This window comes from Lissotriton vulgaris, chromosome 6, assembly GCF_964263255.1.
Source record: "Lissotriton vulgaris chromosome 6, aLisVul1.2, whole genome shotgun sequence".
NCBI classification, from domain to species: Eukaryota; Metazoa; Chordata; class Amphibia; order Caudata; family Salamandridae; genus Lissotriton; species Lissotriton vulgaris.
In genome coordinates this window covers 157355970-157381749 of record NC_141694.1, presented here as the reverse complement: position 1 = coordinate 157381749, position 25780 = coordinate 157355970, and the positions used below count along the sequence as shown (strand labels likewise).

Sequence of the window (25780 nt, the reverse complement as noted above, 5' to 3'; positions counted from 1 at the left end):
TGATGTAATGAGGGTCTGTAGGAGCTGCCCTATACTTTTTTTCTATTCTGGGGTTGATTACCCGTGCCCTGGATGTATCCTTAAATATGTCAGGTGCATGTTTCAGCACTCCCTTTAACATGGGAAGTGTTTTGACACTTTTTTTCTGATGTAGGGAAGGTGTCAAAAAAGAAGTCCTCCTCAACAGGGTCGTTATGCATATCTACGTTGTGGAATTGTGCTGCCCTGTCTATGAGTTGATTAAAGACTACGGTGCCATCAGTAGGTGACGGCTTAGTAGGATAAGAGGGTATATCAGGGATGGGATGGGTGTTGTAAGGGTCTGTTGGCTCTTCCCATGGTTCCTCTTGTAGTTCACGATCGTGTGGGAAATCATATTGAGGCTGTGGCTCATCCCCCATGTTACCTTCATTGTCCCCGAGGTGAGAAGGAGAATAAGGAGAGTAGGGAATAAAAGGTGTAGTAGGCATGATAGGCTGAAAAGGAATGAAGGGTATAGAGGGAGAAGTCCCAAAGTCCTTTTTCTTTAATGGAATAGGGGACTGAGGTTCAAAGTCCAAAGGCCTCTTTTTTCTATGCAGGATGGTAACTTTACCAGTCTCTGGATTAATGTATATCTTTGCCTGGTCGTCAGAGGGATCTGGGTGGAAGAGTTCTTCCTCTACAGTCCTGGGTTGAGTGTTAGACTTTGTTTTTTCAACGGCTTTTGGCTTCGTAACGGATTTTTTCGGCTCTGGGCCTTTTTTCGGGCCGACCGGAACTTTCGGTTTGATGCGTTTCTTGTGCCCCGTAGTTTTTTTGGGAGGAGTGTCCTTTTCCGAGTCAATGTTCTTTTCCGGATCGACTGGTGACTTTGGCTTTTTTGGATATGTGTCCTTTTCCGAGTCGATGGTATTTTTTGGATCGACTGGTGTTTTTGGAGCCGGTGTCTTCGGGTCGACAGGTTTTTCCGGCCTCGGCGCGGGTTTCGGTACGGCACCCTTTGCCGGGTCGACGGATTTTGGAACAGTAGGTTTGTTCGGGTCGGCGACCTTTTTTGGTTTGGCGCCCTTTGGTTGTGTGCCTTTGTTCGATTCGACAACCTCTCTTGGGTCGATAATTTTCGGCTGGGCGGCCTTCTTGGGGTCGACAGTCTTTTTTGGCTCAACGCTCTTTGGCTGTACGGCCTTTTTCGGATCAACGCCCTTCGGGTCGACGACCGTCTTTGGCTCCTGAACCTTCTTTGGGACGATGGTACTTGGCCCTGGGGTCTCAGAAGGTTTCGATTTCAGTTTCGGAGCCGAGCCGGATTGCGGGGCTTGCGAAACCTTTTTCTGATCTTGGCTAAGGCCTTTTGGCGATGCCTTGACCGGAGCCTTTGGTAACAGGGTAGTTGGTGTCGGGGGAAGGGTACTCACGATTTGCCCCGGTGGCATGTCGTCATCGGAGTCCCAGTAGTCCTCGGCGGTGAGGATTTCTAGGTCAGAGTCTGGAGCTTCCTGTAGATCCTGGTCATCAACGAAGATGCTGTCCGGGTCCGGTGCCTGTCGCTGCATTTCTTGCCTAGCGGCCCGTCAGTTTCGAATAGTTTTCTTCGATCGAAACTGGGCACAGGCTGGACAGGTTTCTTCCTTATGGTCTGGGGAAAGGCACTTGTTGCATACCGAGTGCTTATCAGTATGTGGGAACTTGGAGTGGCATTGTGGGTACCTTTTAAACGGGCTTCTTTCCATCGACGGTCAACTCACGTGGCGTCGAAAAAGCCCAACGGCCCGCGTCTACGACCGATTAGAGATGGAAGGCTGGATCGAGTAGAGAGGTACCGAGCGAGAACAATACTGTCGAATCGAAGGCCTTTTGGCCTCTAGAAAAGTTTTGTTTTTGATTCCAAAGTTGGAGTATAGGAGTTAGCATCCAAACAAAATGGCGGAAAAAAACAATCTGAGGATGGAGAAGATGCCCATGCGCACTGTAGTCCAAGGGAGGAGTCACCTATCTAGTGATACTTCGAAGACTCTTCCAAGACAACAAAGTGCAATCATCCGGACCCAATACTAGGCGGCGATCTATGCACAAGATATGAATTCAGCAGCCCACATGCCTCGAACATAGGGTTACAGGTAAGAGACCATTACTTCTCTCAGGTGATCTCCAATGATTAGCTAGCCTATCCCTAAAAAATGCAGCAAAGAAAAAGATAAAAAGGGAAAATAGATTAATTAGGAAATCAAATTCTTTAGAGATGCTTGCCCCACTTGGGCATCAGCCTTTAGGTCTAAATCAAGACAATAGTGTCTTGTATAGGTGTGAACTGATATAGGGGTTGAGGAATAGTCTAATGAATAGGTTCAACGGGGGGCAATAAGGCGAGACAGGAAAATGTTTAACTCCCATGAAGGAGAAGGTCTCCTGAGGGGAGTATATATCTTCTAAATAACTTCCAGAAAATCTTTGACAGGAATTCTGAAAAAGGATATTTGTAAAGGAAATGTTCGATAAGCTGTGACTGCTGTGAGATGCATTCTAATTGAGGAGAATTGTATTTTTAGTTTAGAAAGATGTAGCAGGTATGGACAAACAGCCACTTCCTGACAGCCACTTCCTGACAGGTAAGCGGATTGAAATTGTTCTGAGAACACCAGATACATAATCTCTTCCATTTCAAGGACTAGGAAGTCCAAGTGGATTGTCTTTTGTCTTCTCCCAGAGCATCGATGCATTCCTGAGGAAAATTCAGGTGTTCATACTGTATGAGTACAGGAGCCACGCAGCCAATTTTAATGAGTGATGGTTGGATGTTGAATATGGCCTCCATATTTATGAAAAAGATCTGGTGGGCACAGCAGCCTCCTGTGTGGACACTCAGAGGTGATGGAGATCCATGTAACACTACTATCGGGGTCACATCAGAGAAATCAGAATCCTTCTGGCTTTCAAGTGTGAGAACTTGATGATCACTTTTAGCAGGAAGGGAATTGGAGGAAAGGCATCAAGAAATGTGACTGAGCAGTCGATCCATAGGGACTTACCCTGTGCGCATGGTAGGTAGAACCTCAAGGCGAAGCTTGATTATTTCTTGTTATTACCATCTGCGAAAAGATCTATTTGGGTGTTAGAACTGGAGGTCTCTAATTGGTAATGGTATTCACCTTTGTCCAAATAGGGACCCTTGCTTCCAAGTCAGGATAAGGGGATTACACGCCTAGATAACCCCTGCTCACCCCCTTGGTAGCTTGGCACGAGCAGACTGGCTTATCTCAGAGGCAGTGTGTTAAGCATTTGTGAATATACACAGTAATACAGTGAAAACACAACAGGTGGACACAACACAGGTTTTATAAAAATAAGAATTCTTTATAAAAACTTAACACAAGACCACAAACGACAAAAATCCACAATACTGTACTTAAGACTTACTTAAAGATGGTAAAAGTTGCTGAGTTCAAGTTGGCGATAAATGTGACACAGTTTTCACAAAAGTACCTGGATGCGAAACGCAAAATAAACAAAAGGCTCGCAGAGGTAGATGAGTCGTTCCGTGCTCCGGGAGATGATGCGTCGCGCCTCAATGCTTGGGCAGAGTAGGGGATGCGTTGTGATCCTTACCGGTGCAGGAGTGATGGGTAGGTTCTTGGCATGCGTCCCGGTTGCGATGCGCAAGATGGCGCCTCAATGCGATGTGACAATCCTGGTGTGATGCGAAAAGATGCCGCCCTGGATGCGACGACGATGCGTTCACGCCCTGGCAGCTTTGAGACCACCCTGTAGTTTGGAGCCGCGACAGGCTCTGTGACATTCTTCTCTGGCGATGCGATGGCTACCCTCTCGATGTCGTCACGCTTCTACGGTGATGCGACAGCAGGCAGTTTTGACAAAGACGCGCTTCCTGGGAGATGCGGCGGCGTCATGCTTCTCAAGCGATGCAAAGACTACAGCTGCGGCGGCGTCACGCTTCTTCTCGTTGCGTCATGCTTCCAGCTCCCAGCGACACGCAGGCTTCTGCAGATAGAATTCCCAGCAAGGAAATTCAGAGGGGAGCTGGAGGTGAAGTCTTTTGTCCCTGAGACTTCAGCTGGAGGCGAGCACAAGTTCAAGCCCTTGGATTAATATTCTGCGAGATGATGAAAGTTCTTAAAAAGCTCCTTCTCCTTTTCCTTGGCAATAAAGAAACCACTGCAGGCCAACCCAGCAAACAGCACACTTGCAGTCCGAACTCCTGCAGCTACCTTGGTTCTTCGCCTTGGCAAAAGGTTTGTCTTGTTCCCAGAAGTGATCTAAAGTTCTTGGGTCTGGGTCCCAATATTTATACCCCAAAATCCTTTGTTCTCTGAAGGCAGAGAGGCCTCTGCTAGTCCAAACCAGTTCTTGAGCACTTTGTTTACAGGACTCCTTCATTCCTTTCACAGTGCAGGGCAGAATCATCGGACGCCCCACAGGAGGTGGAGCCAGCATTGTGGAGGGAAAGCATAGCCCTGGGGTACTTTGTTGACATGATTCCTTCTCTTCTTTTACAGAGCAGGGCAGAGACATCAGCCGCACCCCAGGGGTTGGAGCCAGCATTGTGGAGGGAAGGCCCAGCCCTATTCAGGTCCCAGGTGTAACTCCTCCCTCCCATCTAGATGCAGATCTCCCTATTCACCACTGGGCTGACTCATTCTGTCTCCTGGAATCCCCCAGCCTTGTCACTCAAACTCCAGACAAGGAATACACAACCTAGCAGAGGCAGGCCTACATAGTTAGACAAGAAAATACCTACTTTCTAAAAGTGGTATTTTCAAACACAGAGTGTTAAAACCAACTTTACTAAAAGATGTATTTTATCATTCTGAGTTCAGTCATACTATACTCGAATTTCTACCATGTTCCTTGAGTCAGTCAGGATTATAAAATGTAATAATCTAATTGCACATTCTGGAATATAGAGAATAGGTAGCCTTGCAATAGTGAAAAACGAAAATAGCTGTAATTCACTATTAGGACATGCTACACACACCAGGGCATGTCCTACCTTATACTTACAATGCACCCTGCCCTTGGGGTCTACCTTAGGGGTGTCTGATATGAAGAAAAGGGAAGGTTTAGGGACTGGCAAGTGGGTGCACTGGCCAAGTCGACATGGCAGTCATAGACTGCACACGGGCCTTGCAATGGCAGGCCTGAGACACACTTTACAAGCTGCTTCTGTGTGTGGCACAACCAGTGCTGCAAGCCCACCAGCAGCATTTGATTTATAAGCCCTGGGTACACAGGGTGCCCTGTACTGGGGTCTGACAGGTAAACCAAACCAGCCAATCATGGAATCACTAATCCATACATCAATTTACAATAGGGAGCACTTGCACTGTGGCACTGGACAGCAGTGGCACAGTGCCCAAAGCATTTAACACCAGCAAAAATACATGAGGCAACAGCAAAGATGTAAGGGAGACCCACGCCAAGGTGCTAGGTCTAACACGATCCAATACCAGCCTGTCATTGTTTCAGCAGCTCGGAAACCTCATGCCACTTCCTCATCTTCTACAGTAGCTCCTGATGAGGCGAGCAAGAAATTTAATTCAGTGAGCAGAAAGGTCCGTGGACTTCTGAAGTTGCCACAAAGCTGCTAGTGCAACTGCTCTCCTAGGTTGCTATAATAGGTCCCTTTGAGACTCCATTCAAAAGTAATAGAAAGTCTTCTTAGAGATGGGCATTAGGTGTTCCAGGAGATTGTAAATGAAGGAATGATGGTGTCAACCCAAGTTATCAGTGCTGGAGCAGAGGTCTTCACTCTAGCAGCTCATGGTTATTGTCATGGACTAGCACTTCGGTATCTATCTTGGCTGAGACTCCACAAGTTTGATACCAAGAGCCCAACACCGAAATCTCAACCTGCCTTTACAATTAGATGTCTAGAATTAATTCCAAGCATGTCTGGAGTTTGAGTGAGACGGGCTGGGGGATTCCAGGAGACAGGGTGAGTCAGCCCAGAGGTGTATAGAGAGATCTGCATCTAGATGAGAGGGAGAAGTTGCACCTGGGACCTGAATAGGGATGTGCCTTCCCTCCACAATGCTGGTTCCACCTCCTGTGGTGCGTCTGATGTTTCTGCTCTGCACTGTGAAAGGAAAGAAGGAGTCATGTCAACAGAGTGCTCCAGGACTGACCAGAACTGGTTTGGACTAGGCAAAGGCCTCTCTGCCTTCAGAGAAACTGTGTATAAAAGAGGGGTCCAAACCCCAAAGAATTAGATCACTTTTGGGACACGAAAAAAAAACCTTTGCTGAGGAGTGGAACCAGAGAGACCGAGGAAAGATTATCCCTAAGCTGAAGTGCTGTTTGGGGGATTGGCCTGCAGTGGTTGCCTGACTGCCAAAGAAAGGAGAGAGGAACTTTGTGTTGACTTTCATCAACTTGTGTAAGGATCTCCAAGGGCTAGAGAACAGAGCTTGCCTCCTGCTGAAGTCACAGGGACAACAGACTTCACCCACCAGCTACCCAAGAGTTCTCTTGAAGTGCTTGCAGTTGTGCTGAACTTTTTGAGGACTTGCGTATCGCAAGGAGCTGGAAGCGCGACTCAGGAACAGGAAGCGTGTCGCCGAACTGCCGCTTCACAACACGAAGCGTGTTGCATCAAGGAGAAAGCACCATCTTTGTTTCTTTGCACCAGATCTCCAGCGCATCATCCTTGCGTGTAAAGGACTACTGCATCACCTTTCTTGCAACACTTTCGTTGCCCTGCGTGTCGCATCTTAAGGCACATTGACTCAAAGTGTCACATTTTAAGATCTAAAGAGAACTAAGCTAATTCCACCATTTTAAGTACAGTATTGTGGATTTTTGTCGTTTGTGGTCTTGTGTTAAATCTATATAAAGAATACTTATTTTTAATATACAACTGTGTGGTGTCCATCTGTAGTGTTGTCACTGGGTTACTGTATGTGTTAACAAATGCTTCACACACTGCCTCTGAGATAAGCCTGTCTGCTTGTGCCAAGCTACCAATGGAGTGAGCAGGGGTTATTTTAGGAGTGTACCCCCCTTACCCTGACTAGAGGCAAGGATCCCTATTTGTCACAAGTACCTACCTGTGCCAACTAGAGGCCCACAAATCTAACAGATCTATGCAAACTAAAGACAGATTTTGATCTGCATTTCTTTTTCAGGCGTGATGGAGTCACCTTCGCAGCAGCCGGAGTGATAAAAAGTTCAGATCACTGGTACTAAAAGGCCTGAAAGCAAAGGAAGTTGTGGTCTAGCTGTGGACAAGTGTCTCAAAAATTATCGACGTGGATGTAGAAGTAGTCGGTAAATCGATATTTAATTTATGAGCTACCCTGATAAGTACCTCCAGGAAGGTGTTAATATCATTTATAGGAGATATTCTTGGTGCAGGAGAATCCGTTAAGGTAAGAAAATACAATCCTGAAGATCTTGCGTGACGAGATTCTGAGGACCTTGAACTAAATGTAGCATATCTTCTCCGTCTTGAATGTGAACATCTGTGATACCTTGAACGCTGATGACGGTCGTCAGATCTAGATTTTGACTTTGAGCTAGACCTATGGGTGTGAGGTCTGGTGCGACGAGAGCAAGATCTAGGTTGACTTTGTGTATGTGCCACTGGTACAGGAGTTGACGGTGGTGGCTGAGATGGGATGACTGGCGGTATTGGTGGAATCGCTGGTTGAGGTGTTTGAGGAGGAGAGTGTTGAGATGGCGTGTATTCTATTGGAACTAGAGGCGTGTTGGCAAATCTGGAATGTGTCACTGAAGAGGCCGTCATGGATGGTGAATAGGCCTGGGAGAACTTCGAATCAGACTCTGAAGTAAGTCTGTGCCCTTTCATTAGTGAAAGCCACTCCGCTGTCTTTGTCAGTAACGTTGAATACAGTCTTTACCTCAAGCCATGTCTCGACGTTGAAGTTCTCGACGTTGATGTACCCCTCAATGTTGGGCGGGAACGTCGTTTATCAGCAGATCTTCTCTTTTTGGATCTCCTTCTGCGGGAGTCCTCAGATCGTGACATACGGGCACTGGGAGAGGAAAAAGTCTCTCCTCCCCCTTCAGAAGTATCTCCAAACAATGAATCATGTCTTCTGTGGTGCTCCACATGGCCATGGAGGTGAATCTGGTATCTCTCCTTCAAAGTCCAAATAGAGAGGGTCTTGCTGTGGTGACATATCCTGGGTTCATAAGAGTCTGGAAAACATAAGATACAGATCCTGTGCAGGTCTGTTTTTGCCATTGTGTTGCCACACTCTGGGCAGTTCATGAAAAGGGACAGCATGCCCCCCACCCATAAAAAAAAGATTTCCTTTTAGGAAATTATTTAACAATACTCTACCAGTTGAGTGAATCAGCTTTAAAAAGCCTAAGATGAAATTTGTTGAGGAAAAAACCTTCCAAAAAAAGGCAGAGCTCTGCTCCAGGATCCAGTGAGCGGAAGTAAGTAAAAAGAACTGATTAAACTGCCAGATGTGATACTGGAGGTCAAGCTTCCCTTAAAGGTGTAGTGTCGTATTTGCACTGTTTCATTGCTGCAGCCTATGCAGGCTACATTGATATGTATTACCCCTTATCTAACTTAAAAAGAAGTAAAAAAGCGTTTGTGACAAAGGTTTCTAAAAGATCACTTTTTATTTTACTTAACTGACTTTAAAGGGTATTACTCTTAATTTCCTTCGAATTATTCTTTAAGTAATGCATTAAGATTGGCAATATAGCCTGTTATTAAGGCTGCTAAATTTAACACGTCTGTCACATTCCCTGGCCTTTCTGAAGTAAGGCGAAGTAGATGTGACTTTGAAAGAACGGCTCCAGGGTTCCGGTCTGTGGGCGGGAATATCCAGTGCTTATGATTATCTATGGGGATTCCCTGAGAGGGAAGACTATATTTCAAAGGATTTTTCCTGTAGATGAATGAAACTCTGGAATCAAAGCACAAGGATCTCACTTCTATTGGTATTAGGCCCTCTATTCCTCCAGATACAGTGATCTCCCTTCAATGAAGAACAGGAAATGTAGCATATGCCACGAAAGTAACAAAATGAAGTCCCCCTCTCACATGTGCAGAAAGACAGAGTCCTTCAGTTGGGCTAAACACTTTTTATTAACAGCAAAACCCAGGGGGCATGGGCTTTGTGGCTCTGAGGCCATAAAGAAATGTAGCATTTATGAGACATCAGGGTTCTCTGCATCTTAGCAGAGAGTACGTTTCAGGTTACTGTTATTTGGTATCTATACAGAGCACAATCATTTATTGTGATTCTATGGTGGAGGCGCTATTGGAATCCTTCTTGAGCCATACCAGGATTCCTGTAATACTGCAGTACTTTCACTCCCATGGTAACTGCTAAAGTGGCCGTTGGCTTTCCAAGGACTATTGGCTTCTGCACTAGGCTGGAGCGGAGTACGCGGAGTTCCGCGTAGTGACAATAAAACTCAGTGGAATTCCACAAGCGACGGAGTGCAGTGCGAACTGCAGTTTGTGCTGATCTACCTGCCACTCGGGCAGAAATTCTACCCGAGCGGCAGCTTGCGCTCGCCAACTTATCGTTGGCGAGCGTGAGCGGGGAAATATTTTCGCTACACGGAGCAGAGTTTTCTCCGCGAACTCAGGGTCACCAGAAGGGCAGGACCAGACAACTGAGTCAGAAACAGCTGAGAGTTACAACCAAAGAATGAAGCAGTCGGCATCTTCTTCCATGGCTCTTCGAGGCCATCGCAAAGAAAAATCCCTGGAATTCCCTACGAGTATGTGTCCTTAAACAGTCTTTTCCCTTGTGCTTCTAAATACCAGTAGTGAACAGGGTTGTCAAATGCTGGGTCTGGTTGCTCGGTAGCCTAATACTAATAATGGTGGTATGGATGATCCAATGCTAGAATTCCAGTGGCTCCACTCTGCATTTCATGTTTCTGAGGTCTACAAAATGAGAAGTGTTAAGTCGGGTAGGAAACACCTTCTGTCAATAATGCCAAGAGATCCCTTTGGAGGTGAACATGCACTCTACACTTATGCTTTTTATGTTTATGTTTAAGCATCGTACACTATGCCTTGAAGACCAGTCATAGAGAGCATGTGACCCACAGGACATGCAGCTCTGAGTCAGACATCTAGGACATTAAAAAGACTGCAGAGGGAATAAACAAAGCAGAACTCTTCCTGAAAAAGAAAAAGAAACACTTTTTTTTCTGAGGAGAGTGGATGTAGCAGCCTACTGACGACATCTTGTTACTTTTTTTGACAACATGTAAGACAGGAAAAAGGCATTCCCATTATTCATGGAAAGGACAAACGAATGTAAACAAACAGCTTAAAACCTAACCATGTGTCCACTTACTTTAGAAGGTAGGCACCAGCTATGTGCACTAGGTACAAAGTGATATATTGTAAGTGACGTGGAATTTCCTCCTGAAAGAAAGCCAAGAAAATAAATTCATACTTCCCATTGCACTTCAACTTGGAAAAAATGATGCATATCAATATGGCTCTGGATTTATAGGAATTTAGGAAGGAATACTACATACAAACATGTACCAAAAAGAGGGAGTTTAAAGAAGACATTTAAACAAGTAAAGTAAGCAGCATTAAAGCAGATATTTCAAATTAGTCTTCTGATCGGGAGTGAGAAAAGCAAACAGGCAGTAGTGACATGATGCAGAGGGAAGGGAGCAAATGCCTCGAGGTAGCACTATGGGGTTCAAGTTGAGAAAAGCATTTCCAAAGGAACTAAAATAAAGGAAGGACCTGAGCAGATTGGAACTGAACCTGGCATTTGCCTGTGGTGATGCAGTCACCTTCCCGTTATGACTGACGTACAATAATGTCTTAATGGAGTACAGAGATGGAGGGAGAGGAAGCATGAAGAGAAGAAGAGAAAGCATGAAGAGAAGAAGAGGAAGCATGAAGAGAAGAAGAGTAAACATGAAGAGAAGAAGAGTAAGCATGAAGAGAAGGAGAGTAAGCATGAAGAGAAGGAGAGTAAGCATGAAGAGAAGGAGAGGAAGCATGAAGAGAAGAAGAGTACGCATGAAGAGAAGAAGAGTAAGCATGAAGAGAAGGAGAGGAAGCATGAAGAGAAGAAGAAGAAGAAGAAGATGCATGAAGAGAAGAAGAGGAAGCATGAAGAGAAGGAGAGGAAGCATGAAGAGAAGAAGAAGAAGAAGAAGAAGCATGAAGAGAAGGAGAGGCAGCATGAAGAGAAGGAGAGGCAGCATGAAGAGAAGGAGAGGAAGCATGAAGAGAAGAAGAGGAAGCATGAAGAGAAGGAGAGGAAGCATGAAGAGAAGGAGAGGAAGCATGAAGAGAAGGAGAGGAAGCATGAAGAGAAGAAGAGGAAGCATGAAGAGAAGGAGAGGGTGCATGAAGAGAAGGAGAGAAAGCATGAAGAGAAGAAGAAGAAGAAGAAGAAGAAGCATGAAGAGAAGGAGAGGAAGCATGAAGAGAAGGAGAGGAAGCATGAAGAGAAGGAGAGGAAGCATGAAGAGAAGGAGAGGAAGCATGAAGAGAAGGAGAGGAAGCATGAAGAGAAGGAGAGGAAGCATGAAGAGAAGAAGAGGAAGCATGAAGAGAAGGAGAGGGTGCATGAAGAGAAGGAGAGAAAGCATGAAGAGAAGAAGAAGAAGAAGAAGAAGAAGCATGAAGAGAAGGAGAGGAAGCATGAAGAGAAGGAGAGGAAGCATGAAGAGAAGAAGAAGAAGAAGAAGAAGCATGAAGAGAAGGAGAGGCAGCATGAAGAGAAGGAGAGGAAGCATGAAGAGAAGGAGAAGAAGCATGAAGAGAAGAAGAGGAAGCATGAAGAGAAGGAGAGGAAGCATGAAGAGAAGGAGAGGAAGCATGAAGAGAAGAAGAGGAAGCATGAAGAGAAGGAGAGGGTGCATGAAGAGAAGGAGAGGAAGCATGAAGAGAGGAAGCATGAAGAGGGGAAGCATGAAGAGGGGAAGCATGAAGAGGGGAAGCATGAAGAGAAGGAGAGGAAGCATGAAGAGAAGGAGAGGAAGCATGAAGAGAAGGAGAGGAAGCATGAAGAGAAGAAGAGGAAGCGTGAAGAGAAGGAGAGGAAGCATGAAGAGAAGGAGAGGAAGCATGAAGAGAAGGAGAGGAAGCATGAAGAGAAGCGGAAGCATGAAGAGAAGGAGAGGAAGCATGAAGAGAAGAAGAAGAAGAAGAAGAAGAAGAAGAAGAAGAAGAAGAAGAAGAAGCATGAAGAGAAGGAGAGGCAGCATGAAGAGAAGGAGAGGCAGCATGAAGAGAAGAAGAAGAAGAAGAAGAAGAAGAAGAAGAAGAAGAAGAAGAAGAAGAAGCATGAAGAGAAGAAGAGGAAGCATGAAGAGAAGGAGAAGAAGAAGAAGAAGAAGAAGAAGAAGAATGAAGAGAAGGAGAGGAAGCATGAAGAGAAGAAGAAGAAGAAGAAGAAGAAGAAGAAGAAGAAGAAGAAGAAGAAGAAGAAGAAGAAGAAGCATGAAGAGAAGAAGAGGAAGCATGAAGAGAAGAAGAAGAAGAAGAAGAAGAAGAAGAAGAAGAAGAAGAAGAAGAAGAAGAAGAAGAAGCATGAAGAGAAGGAGAGGAAGCATGAAGAGAAGGAGAAGAAGAAGAAGAAGAAGAAGAAGAAGAATGAAGAGAAGGAGAGGCAGCATGAAGAGAAGGAGAGGCAGCATGAAGAGAAGGAGAGGAAGCATGAAGAGAAGAAGAAGAAGAAGAAGAAGAAGAAGAAGAAGAAGAAGAAGAAGAAGAAGAAGAAGAAGAAGAAGAAGAAGAAGAAGAAGAAGAAGAAGAAGCATGAAGAGAAGGAGAGGAAGCATGAAGAGAAGGAGAGGCAGCATGAAGAGAAGGAGAGGAAGCATGAAGAGAAGCGGAAGCATGAAGAGAAGGAGAGGAAGCATGAAGAGAAGGAGAAGAAGCATGAAGAGAAGAAGAGGAAGCATGAAGAGAAGGATAGCAATCATGAAGAGAAGGAGAGGAAGCATGAAGAGAAGGAGAGGAAGCATGAAGAGAGGAAGCATGAAGAGGGGAAGCATGAAGAGGGGAAGCATGAAGAGAAGGAGAGGAAGCATGAAGAGAAGAAGAGGAAGCATGAAGAGAAGGAGAGGAAGCATGAAGAGAAGGAGAGGAAGCATGAAGAGAAGAAGAGGAAGCATGAAGAGAAGGAGAGGAAGCATGAAGAGAAGGAGAAGAAGCATGAAGAGAAGAAGAGGAAGCATGAAGAGAAGGATAGCAATCATGAAGAGAAGGAGAGGAAGCATGAAGAGAAGGAGAGGAAGCATGAAGAGAGGAAGCATGAAGAGGGGAAGCATGAAGAGAAGAAGAGGAAGCATGAAGAGAAGAAGAGGAAGCATGAAGAGAAGAAGAGGAAGCATGAAGAGAAGGAGAGGAAGCATGAAGAGAAGAGGCAGCATGAAGAGAAGCGGAAGCATGAAGAGAAGAAGAGGCAGCATGAAGAGAAGGAGAGGAAGCATGAAGAGAAGAAGAAGAAGAAGAAGCATGAAGAGAAGGAGAGGAAGCATGAAGAGAAGGAGAGGCAGCATGAAGAGAAGGAGAGGAAGCATGAAGAGAAGGAGAGGAAGCATGAAGAGAAGAAGAAGAAGAAGAAGCAGCATGAAGAGAAGGAGAGGAAGCATGAAGAGAAGGAGAGGAAGCATGAAGAGAAGGAGAGGAAGCATGAAGAGAAGGAGAGGAAGCATGAAGAGAAGAAGAGGAAGCATGAAGAGAAGGAGAGGAAGCATGAAGAGAAGGATAGCAATCATGAAGAGAAGGAGAGGAAGCATGAAGAGAAGGAGAGGAAGCATGAAGAGAGGAAGCATGAAGAGGGGAAGCATGAAGAGGGGAAGCATGAAGAGAAGAAGAGGAAGCATGAAGAGAGGAAGCATGAAGAGGGGAAGCATGAAGAGAAGAAGAGGAAGCATGAAGAGAAGGAGAGTAAGCATGAAGAGAAGAAGAGTAAGCATGAAGAGAAGGAGAGGAAGCATGAAGAGAAGGAGAGGAATCATTAAGAGAAAGCATGAAGAGAAGAGGAAGCATGAAGAGAAGGAGAAGAAGCATGAAGAGAAGAAGAGAAAGCATGAAGAGAAGGAGAGGAAGCATGAAGAGAAGGAGAGGAAGCATGAAGAGAAGGAGAGGAAGCATGAAGAGAAAGCATGAAGAGAAGAAGAAGCATGAAGAGAAGGAGAGGAAGCATGAAGAGAAAAAGAGGAAGCATGAAGAGAAGGAGAGGAAGCATGAAGAGAAAAAGAGGAAGCATGAAGAGAAGGAGAGGAAGTATGAAGAGAAGGAGAGGAAGCATGAAGAGAAGGAGAGGAAGCATGAAGAGAAGAGGAAGCATGAAGAGAAGGAGAGGAAGTATGAAGAGAAGGAGAGGAAGCATGAAGAGAAGGAGAGGAAGCATGAAGAGAAGAAGAGGAAGCATGAAGAGAAGAAGAGGAAGCATGAAGAGAAGAAGAGCAGCTGGAAGCGCCAAATCTAAAAAGGAATAAAGGATGGGAAAGAGTACCAGGGATCATATAGACAGATTGGCAAGGGCACAATGTCCCAGGTGCTCCACAGAGAACTTTTAATAGGGTACGTCGGGCACAAACAGGGACAGTGCCGCTAAGTTTGCTGCCCTGAGGGCGGGTTCAGACTCACGCCTGCCCAGAGGCAGAATAGGTGTTTGAAGCAGCCAATTAGTCTTTCACAATAAAGGAGACATCCTCCTCCGCTTTAAAGGGGAACAAAGAATGGCTGCACCCATTTTCAGGAGAGCTTCTGGCAGGAGGTCTCTGGGACACCCTATTCCCACCTCCAGCAAGCTGCCATCAGGAACACATGCACTATGTGCCACAATTTTATCAAGCTAACAGACCCCTAAGATCGGACGACTTGTACCTAGGATTAGAAGCACCAGAAGTGGAGGGCGGCTTTTCTCCTATAATGCCGCCAGGCTCTGGAATTCACTCCCCCTTCAGTTACGGAAAGAAACTAATCACCTGACTTTTCGGAAGCTGTTGAAGACTTGGCTCTTCCCCAAATAAGTTCACTGGCCTCTTCTTGCTGTGAGCCCCAGTGGTACTTTATGTAATACGGCCCGTGGCCATCAAATTTAGAAGCACATGTAGCTTTCACAGCAGCAATGCAGACCAGTCATTTGCCCTGACCGATATAATTTGAAAACTCGACTTTTAATTAACTGAAGGCACAATACAGTTTTATAGTTACAGAGAGAAAAAAGACATTAAGACTCTACCCCCAGTTAATACCTAGTGTACTTTCTCTAGCAGCTCATGCTACACAGTTCCAGAGTCCATTACACATTATGTACCACTCAAGAAAAACAATGTGTGTTACTCACCTTTCGCACCTTCTGAAAGTACAGCTCAGGTAGAGCATGGAGCCAGTAAGCCAGCTGGCAAAGGTAGAAAAACTTGACCTGGAAACTACAATATAACAAAGTCAGATTCTGGCAAGACTCTGCAACTTGTAAATGCAATACCACAGTCGCACTTGAATAATCTGATTTACAGAGCAGCAGGAATGATTTCTGAATAGACTTGAGAAGGCAACAGTCAAGCACTTTTATTTATTGGGGTGTTTTATCTAGAATCAAAATATCACCTTTAGGTCCCTTCTGGTTCCCATGTGATACAATCCTATGTAGGAGGAGGAAATGATTTGGAAGATGTAGGCTCCCTGAGATCGATAGTACAGCTGCAATACTTATCGAGGGTACCTCAGACCAGGAGTATTGACGTTTATAAAACACCCCTCGCATCACAGATGAGCACTCAGGGGATCTGTTCTGTTCCCTTCGCTCTACATTGACCAGAAGGCTGGATGTTTAAGCCACCCAACAATCTAAATCCGACACAAAGGTTGCTGGTTTATGGATCAACTAAGATCTGGGCAATGTGAAGAGACTAGTTGGGAAACTAAGAAGCCAAACAGCAGCAGACATTGAAAAATGGGAACATCGGAGCACTCCAGAAGGCAAAGAAGGGTCATTTAGCAGCTTTAATCAAACTACCTCAAGGAACTATTCAAAATGTTCTTGGAAGTTACAGAGGTATTAAAGAAAACCCAATAACCTCGAACAGACAGTGTAAAAATGCCATAACTACGCGAGAATGAGAGCCTGAAGATGAGAGCACACACTAGAGCCAAGGACAGCACCTTGTGCCCCAACTGAACCTCCCAAGTTACCTTTCAGCTTTCATAGCAGAGAGTGTCGAGCAAGCTTGCAGAGTCAATGGTAAGATGGAAACATCAAATATTACAGTCTAGCCTTGGTCGGCCACCACAGTAAAAAGAACTTTCAGTAACAAGCACTATAAATACATTACTCCAACAAGCAGTAGCAGTATACATTGTTTTACAACAAGCAATAATTACTCCCTTACTAAACAAATCTGGGCATAGTCTCTAGATCAGAGCTTTCCAAATTTGGGTCGTAACACATTTGTGTGGTGGCTGCAGTGTATGCGTCTGTAACGCGAGACACGGTCTATGCATCATGCAGGATGGTATTGTGCATGTTACTGAGGCAGTGCCTGTTCCTGTGGAAGAGGAGTCTCCTGTGGCAGGCAGCGAGCCTTATTGGAGCATCTGGCTGCCGATCTCCCGCGGGCCCGTTGAAGTGGCAGCGGCAGTAAGTTAGGACTCCTGCAGTGCATCACTCGCTGCGCAGCCCCCCACAGTCCCATTTAATCTAGCGGCAGGGAGGGGCAGACAACCCCATTAGAATCGCCAGTGGCGTGGAGTGTTGCCCTCTGGCGCTCGCTGCTGCTGCCCTCCTGCAGACCCATGGAAGCATGTGGCAGCAGCGGTGACTTAAGACTTTGGTGGCTCCTGCAGAACTCGCAGCTGCCGCCCCCCGCAGACCTGTTCAAGCTTCCAGCAGGCGGTGTTTGAGAGTCGCAGCACCCAAGAAAATCAAAATAAGGGCTTGGGAAGTGAAGTCAGAGAAGAAGAAGAGTGGGACAGACAAAGGAGCGTGAAGGAGGCATGGCCTATAATTGGTAGAAGGAAGAAAAGCGCAACATAAGCAGGAAGAGTAGATTTAGAGGAGTGAATTAAACAGAAGTGGGAGAAAAAAAGCGAAACAAAAGAAAGACAACTGACAGGAGAGAGAAACAGATGAGCAATGGAAACAGAGGAATGTACAACAACATAAGCAGAGAGACACGACTGGAGAAAGAGCAGCATGAATAACATGAGTGAGTGACCTAGCCAGAAAACCAAAGGAACGCATGTAAAATGAAAGTTATACGTGTAGAGGTAGGGAAACCTTCATATAGGCTGCTACTAATTGGGCATTAAGCGTTTCAAACATTAAGTCCCTGAACGGTCCAACGTTTACACCACGAGACAGTTATTCTAAGTAGCCATTTTTAGACGGGTCCACGCCTGGAAACACAATATGGATACGTTTATAATTAAGAAGCGAAAAGCTGGTGAAGATGATGTTTGGGATGAACAAAATGTAGCAGCTAGTGAGGAAATAATGCAAGAATCAACTGAACGGTCTGTCTCAGTACATATGAAGTGTAAAGGAAAAATCTCCACTCCTTGTTTATATAATAAAGCTTATGTGAAACTGGGGTTCACATTTTCTGGTAATGAAAACAATCGTTGTCCCCAGTGTTTAGTTTGTGGGGATATACTTGCAAATGAAAGTATGGTACAGTTGTATAGCATTTTAGGACCCTAGTGTAATTTTCCCGATTCATACCCTTATATACGTATAAATCACCCTATGCTTATATAGGCATGGAAATCATAACCATATTTAGACATAGCTCATGCAGTCCAAATACGGCATGGCTACTTCCATTAGTTCCGAAAATCCACAGTGATTTCTTGGAAACTCGCCTTCAGGAGTCAGGGACTTCCCCTTGCTTGAATATTGATTTGTCCAAGAACTCATGGAGTTTTCAAAGAACTGAGACTCTTTGATGACTTTATTATGTCAAACCTTACGTCAAACTCGGCACCTTCTAGGTATAAATATGCCCACACTTGCCCTAGCAAACACACGGTGGTTTGAGCAGTTCGACTATCTACTTGCCTGATGCATCTCGCTGCAGCAAGTGCCGAAGGAAGCCGACCCTCCAGCAGACGCACTGAGAGAGACGCTGTCTTTTCTCTTGCCGAGAAATCCAGCTCCAGTGTTTCCAAGCTACCCTTGCGGGTTGTTGGGAAATCAAGTCCTGAGACAGAGAGATCCCAGACCTCCTTCATTCTAAACCAAGGTACGGAGCTGATTAGACCCTAAGAGTAATCTTAGATAGATTCTTGGCAAAAAGAATACTAAACTTATGCTACACCTCACTTCTTCCCTCGTACTAGACTTAGGTTGGGTACACCGGGGTAGGCGTATTTTAGAAGCACCAGTTGAGTACTTTTAGTCCTTATTTATTTAATGTATGTTCCATGTATTTTATGGCTTAGAAACCATACCATGCTTTTACAGTATTACTTTAGAATACTCTCCTTGCTGTACGCATTATACTTTACAGCCAGTATTACGAGTGAAGCAGTTTATTTCTTCTGCATGAGAAAGAAGACTGTTCAATAAATACCTTTTATTGAAAACGCATGTCTCTCTATTTCTCTGCACCTCTGGTGAAACGAAGCATGCACGATTGATTGAGTAAAATATTTATCTATTGTTTTCACGACTCTGAAGATACTTTTTATCTTGGGAAAACAAAGTTGTCATGTTTATGTGGTTGTCAGAAACGAATCCCTTCTTGTTTATTCGAGAAAGTTTCTAGTGACCTCTGAGCTAGCTGGCACTCACAATTAAGTCTAATATATTCAATAGAGACCTAGTAGACATAAGTCCTACGTCATTTCTATAGGATATATTATTCCAATGCGCAGAGCCTATTGGAAATATAGGAACTACACTAAAATTATAGGAACTAATAAATTAAAACAACATTTTACCTCAAAACACAGCCATTTGTCAGAAAAACCAGTAGATTGCTTTATTGAGCTTTCAACGTCAATAAAGAAGCAGTCTGCATCATTCACAAAGAGAAAGAAGTCATCAGAGAAAGCTCAAAAGGCAAGTTACTTGGTTGCTCAAATAATTGCCAAAAACAAGAAACCACAAACTATTGCTGAAACTACCATAAAGGAATTTTGCTGTCCTATTGTTCGAACAATGTTTGGGCCAGGATTTGAGATAAAAGTTAATAAAATCCCTTGGGCAGATAACACAATTGGAAGACGTGTTCAAGAAATTTCTGATAACCTTAAGCTGCAAATTAAGGATATTTTTCAAGACAATAATATGATCTCTACATTGCAGTTGGACAAATCAACAGCTGTGGTGGGTTAGCTCAATTATTGGTTGTTATATATGTCATTTATATTGACATAATTACTGAGCAATTCTTGTGTTGCCTAGAACTTCCAATGAGAACTAGAGGTGAGGATTTATTTAAAACTTTAGATTGCTTCATGAAGGAAAATCATTTGCAATGGTTAAATTGTGTTGGGATATGCACGATGGCGCACCCTCAATGGTTGGCTCAACAAAAGGTTTAATAGCTTTAGCGAAGAAAGAGAATGATAATATTATAATTACTCTTGCTTTTTACATCTCAAAGCATTAGTCGCGCAAACCACTGGAAATGAATTAAGAAAAGTTACGGACAAAGTGGTTCAAATGATCAATTACATTAAAAGCGGACCTCTTAAATAAAGATTATTTGCTCATATTTGTGAACAAATGGGGGCAAGGTTTAAAAAGCTTCTACTGCACACAGATGTTTGTTGGCTCTCAAGAGGTCATGTGATTTGTCATGTATACGAATTGCGGGAAATGGAGCTTAAACTTTTTTAGGAAAGTCAGCAACACGATTTCTGTGATATAATGCAAAACAAACTTTGGTGCATAAAATTGGGATATCTTGCTGACCTACGTGAACATTCGAATAAAATAAACACCAGTATGCAAGGAAAAGGAGAAAATATCTTAAGAGCGGTGGATCAAATTTGTGCTATGAGAGACCAAATAGCAATTTGGAAAGAGAAAGTGAAAGAAGGCAATTTTGAAATGTGTTCCAAAACTTCTGAGTGTGAGCTGAAATGTCATATTAGGCTGCTGATTGTTGACCATTTAAGATTGCTTGGAGAGAAAGTTCATCATTACTTCCCAAATGTTGAAATCCAAGACTATGATTGGATCAGAAATCCATTTCTTTCAACTGGAACTGGGAACTTTTCACTTACTGAAGAACAATTAGCTGAAGTTAAAAATGACCGAAGTCTGTTAATGATGCATGAAGAGGGTGACTTAAGACAGCTTTTGGATTCGGGTGTCAATAATGCATCTAACCATAAGTAAAAAAGTGTTAAAAATCTCCTGCAGTTTTTTACTACATACATTTGTTAAGTATCCTTTTCAACAATGACAAACTTAAAGACACTGAAACGTGGAAGCTTGAAAATGCTTCATGACGAAATGAGTGTCTTTATATAATATTCCACCAAATATTGAGCAGCTGTGTTCATCCTATCAAACTCATACATCTCATTAAAATAGTCAAATATTTTAAATTCTTTGTCATATTTAAATATTATTACTCATAAATGACAACAGTTTTGGAAATGTATGTGTGTTTATCTTACAAATCATATTTTTAAAAATATCAATGAAAGGTTTTCGTGAGATATGTTGCGTCCCCATACATTTTGTTATTTACAATTTCTATGACATAAAAGTATTTGTCCGTATCTCTTATATGCGGTTAGTTTAACCTCCGGTTTGCTAGTAAAACTGAATCACCTTGTTGCGAAAGGATGCATGTCTAAAAAGTGTGTCACCAACATGAAAAGTGTGGAAAGCTGTGCTCTACAGATTTTAAACTAGTCCCATCTCTAATGAAAAAACAGTAATTGTAATTGCAACATGTCAATTTCAAAAACTTTGTGGAATCAAACAATATTCTACCTAACAATCAGGCTTTAGACCATATAGGGGCCCAGAAAGGGCACTGAACGATATTAGGAAAGACGTTATATGCTTCCGTTTCATATGTTTCAGTCAGAGTAAACGTTTACCTTGTGAAGGGAATTTCTCACAACTAAGAACATTTGTTGAACAAGTAGTCTGTACGTTAGGAAGTCGAACTGAAGGAGCCCTTGGATCTTCCAACCAATAGAAAAATATGAAAGATGATGCTCTGTTCTGTGTAACTCTACAAGGATGTCCATTGGGTAACTAAGGTAATGTATGATTTGGGTAAGGCTTTAGGGACATTCTGTAACGAATAGTTTCTTATCTGTCGGTGTAGTTTTGCAGCTTGAAGATCTTTCTGGATTCACTATGCTGTGCATATTCCGCGGTCTTGTGGTTGGGTCCGGATTCGTAGTCTTTTCTTTTCTTTGTTTTTTTTTTTTTTTGTAGCCCTTGTGGGCGTCGGCGTCACACCTCCTCGGGTGCATTTCCGGTGACGTTGGCATGCTTCCTGCGGAAGCTCCCACTCTTGGGCGCCATCTTTGGATTCTTTTTTCCGTGTTTCTTTCGTTTCCGAAGCAATGGCAATGTTCTATTTAGGTGAGAATTTTTTTACCGCTTTGTCCTTATATTCTCTTACTTTTCTCCCTCCTTCTTATTTTTTTTTTTTTTTTTGACCACCTCTTCTCTCTCCAGCCTCATCTTTCTGGCAGAGGTGGGTGGGTTCGCTAGTGAATCCAGAAAGATCTTCAAGCTGCAAAACTACACCGACAGGTAAGAAACTATTCGTTTTGCAGCGTGAATCTTTCTGGATTCACTATGCTGTGCTGAGAAAGAAGACTGTTCAATAAATACCTTTTATTGAAAACGCATGTCTCTCTATTTCTCTGCACCTCTGGTGAAACGAAGCATGCACGATTGATTGAGTAAAATATTTATCTATTGTTTTCACGACTCTGAAGATACTTTTTATCTTGGGAAAACAAAGTTGTCATGTTTATGTGGTTGTCAGAAACGAATCCCTTCTTGTTTATTCGAGAAAGTTTCTAGTGACCTCTGAGCTAGCTGGCACTCACAATTAAGTCTAATATGTTCGATAGAGACCTAGTAGACATAAGTCCTACGTCATTTCTATAGGATATATTATTCCAATGCGCAGAGCCTGTTGGGAATATAGGAACTACACTAAAATTATAGGAACTAATAAATTAAAACAATATTTTACCTCAAAACACAGCCATTTGTCAGAAAATCCAGTAGATTGCTTTATTGAGCTTTCAACGTCAATAAAGAAGCAGTCTGCATCATTCACAAAGAGAAAGAAGTCATCAGAGAAAGCTCACAAGGCAAGTTACTTGGTTGCTCAAATAATTGCCAAAAACAAGAAACCACAAACTATTGCTGAAACTACCATAAAGGAATTTTGCTGTCCTATTGTTCGAACAATGTTTGGGCCAGGATTTGAGATAAAAGTTAATAAAATCCCTTGGGCAGATAACACAATTGGAAGACGTGTTCAAGAAATTTCTGATAACCTTAAGCTGCAAATTAAGGATATTTTTCAAGACAATAATATGATCTCTACATTGCAGTTGGACAAATCAACAGCTGTGGTGGGTTAACTCAAATATTGGTTGTTATATATGTCATTTATATTGACAGAATTATTGAGCAATTCTTGTGTTGCCTAGAACTTCCAATGAGAACTAGAGGTGAGGATTTATTTAAAACTTTAGATTGCTTCATGAAGGAAAATCATTTGCAATGGTTATATTGTGTTGGGATATGCACGATGGCGCACCCTCAATGGTTGGCTCAACAAAAGGTTTTATAGCTTTAGCGAAGAAAGAGAATGATAATATTATAATTACTCTTGCTTTTTACATCTCAAAGCATTAGTCGCGCAAACCACTGGAAATGAATTAAGAAAAGTTACGGACAAAGTGGTTCAAATGATCAATTACATTAAAAGCGGACCTCTTAAATAAAGATTATTTGCTCATATTTGTGAACAAATGGGGGCAAGGTTTAAAAAGCTTCTACTGCACACAGATGTTTGTTGGCTCTCAAGAGGTCATGTGATTTGTCATGTATACGAATTGCGGGAAATGGAGCTTAAACTTTTTTAGGAAAGTCAGCAACACGATTTCTGTGATATAATGCAAAACAAACTTTGGTGCATAAAATTGGGATATCTTGCTGACCTACGTGAACATTTGAATAAAATAAACACCAGTATGCAAGGAAAAGGAGAAAATATCTTAAGAGCGGTGGATCAAATTTGTGCTATGAGAGACCAAATAGCAATTTGGAAAAAGAAAGTGAAAGAAGGCAATTTTGAAATGTGTTCCAAAACTTCTGAGTGTGAGCTGAAATGTCATATTAGGCTGCTGATTGTTGACCATTTAAGATTGCTTGGAGAGAAAGTTCATCATTACTTCCCAAATGTTGAAATCCAAGACTATGATTGGATCAGAAATCCATTTCTTTCAACTGGAACTGGGAACTTTTCACTTACTGAAGAACAATTAGCTGAAGTTAAAAATGACCGAAGTCTGTTAATGATGCATGAAGAGGGTGACTTAAGACAGCTTTTGGATTCGGGTGTCAATGCATCTAACCATAAGTAAAAAAGTGTTAAAAATCTCCTGCAGTTTTTTACTACATACATTTGTTAAGTATCCTTTTCAACAATGACAAACTTAAAGACACTGAAACATGGAAGCTTGAAAATGCTTCATGACGAAATGAGTGTCTTTATATAATATTCCACCAAATATTGAGCAGCTGTGTTCATCCTATCAAACTCATACATATCATTAAAATAGTCAAATATTTTAAATTCTTTCTCATATTTAAATATTATTACTCATAAATGACAACAGTTTTGGAAATGTATGTGTGTTTATCTTACAAATCATATTTTTAAAAATATCAATGAAAGGTTTTCGTGAGATATGTTGCGTGCCCATACATTTTGTTATTTACAATTTCTATGACATAAAAGTATTTGTCCGTATCTCTTATATGCGGTTAGTTTAACCTCCGGTTTGCTAGTAAAACTGAATCACCTTGTTGCGAAAGGATGCATGTCTAAAAAGTGTGTCACCAACATGAAAAGTGTGGAAAGCTGTGCTCTACAGATTTTAAACTAGTCCCATCTCTAATGAAAAAACAGTAATTGTAATTGCAACATGTCAATTTCAAAAACTTTGTGGAATCAAACAATATTCTACCTAACAATCAGGCTTTAGACCATATAGGGGCCCAGAAAGGGCACTGAACGATATTAGGAAAGACGTTATATGCTTCCGTTTCATATGTTTCAGTCAGAGTAAACGTTTACCTTGTGAAGGGAATTTCTCACAACTAAGAACATTTGTTGAACAAGTAGTCTGTACGTTAGGAAGTCGAACTGAAGGAGCCCTTGGATCTTCCAACCAATAGAAAAATATGAAAGATGATGCTCTGTTCTGAGTAACTCTACAAGGATGTCCATTGGGTAACTAAGGTAATGTATGATTTGGGTAAGGCTTTAGGGACATTCTGTAACGAATAGTTTCTTACCTGTCGGTGTAGTTTTGCAGCTTGAAGATCTTTCTGGATTCACTATGCTGTGCATATTCCGCGGTCTTGTGGTTGGGTCCGGATTCGTAGTCTTTTCTTTGTTTTTTTTTTTTTTTTTGTAGCCCTTGTGGGCGTCGGCGTCACACCTCCTCGGGTGCATTTCCGGTGACGTCGGCATGCTTCCTGCGGAAGCTCCCACTCTTGGGCGCCATCTTCGGATTCTTTTTTCCGTGTTTCTTTCGTTTCCGAAGCAATGGCAATGTTCTATTTAGGTGAGAATTTTTTACCGCTTTGTCCTTATATTCTCTTACCTTTCTCCCTCCTTCTTATTTTTTTTTTTTTTTTTTGACCACCTCTTCTCTCTCCAGCCTCATCTTTCTGGCAGAGGTGGGTGGGTTCGCTAGTGAATCCAGAAAGATCTTCAAGCTGCAAAACTACACCGACAGGTAAGAAACTATTCGTTTTGCAGCGTGAATCTTTCTGGATTCACTATGCTGTGCATAGATTTTGTAGCGGTTTCTCATTTCTGTGGCGGCTGGGTGGAAGATGAGCTCTGGTTTCTGAATATATGCTGGAGCACCCTTTGTCCGACTTGTGCTTCTTTGTTCATCTGAACATCCACGCAGTAGTGCTTCGTGAATGTGTGCACCGAAGCCCATGTTGCCGCCAGGCATATGTCTTGTATGGGTGTATTGGCCAGGAAGGCTATTGTAGCCCCCTTCTTCCTAGTGGAGTGGGCACGTGCCCCCACTGCCAGTTCTTGTCCTGCCCTTTTGTGGCAGAGTTGGATTGTTTGCGCGATCCAGCGTGCAATAGTGGTCTTAGTTACTGCCTTGCCCATGTAACTGTTGGCGAACGACACAAAGAACTGTTTCGTTTTCCTGTGTCCTTTCGTCCTTTCAATGTAATGCATGACCGCCCTTCTGGCGTCTAGGGTGTGCAGAGCTCGCTCTGCGCTAGTGGTTGGTTTTTGGAAAAAACTCGGTATCTGTATGGACTGGTTCATGTGGAATTTGGACACCACCTTCGGCATGAAGTGTGGGTCGGTCCTCATCACCACCCTATCATTGTGTATTTGTAAGTAGGGTTCCTGTAGCGTTAGCGCTTGCAGCTCGCTAACTCTGCGTAAGGACGTTATTGCAACCAGGAAAGCAGTTTTCATAGTTAGCATCTGTAAGGAGGCCTTGTGAAGTGGCTCAAAGGGCTCCTTCATAAGTTCCGTCAGGACTACGTTCAAGTTCCATGCCGGTGGCGGCACACGCTTGGGTGGTGCGATCCTCTTCGCTCCTTCCAGGAACCTCTTGACAACTTGTGAT

At 43.1% G+C, this 25780-nt stretch overlaps 1 protein-coding gene across 1 annotated transcript in view; it reads right to left on the bottom strand.

Moving 5' to 3' along the window:
• Window positions 1-25780, bottom strand: part of TRAM2 (translocation associated membrane protein 2) — a 238503-nt gene that overhangs the window by 27141 nt on the left and 185582 nt on the right. Inside the window, exons 6-7 of the mRNA XM_086926192.1 lie at window positions 15282-15366; window positions 10299-10369 (exon numbers count right to left, since the gene is read on the bottom strand). Coding sequence (XP_086782318.1) covers window positions 10299-10369; window positions 15282-15366 — 156 coding nt within the window. The remainder of the gene's footprint in view (window positions 1-10298; window positions 10370-15281; window positions 15367-25780) is intronic.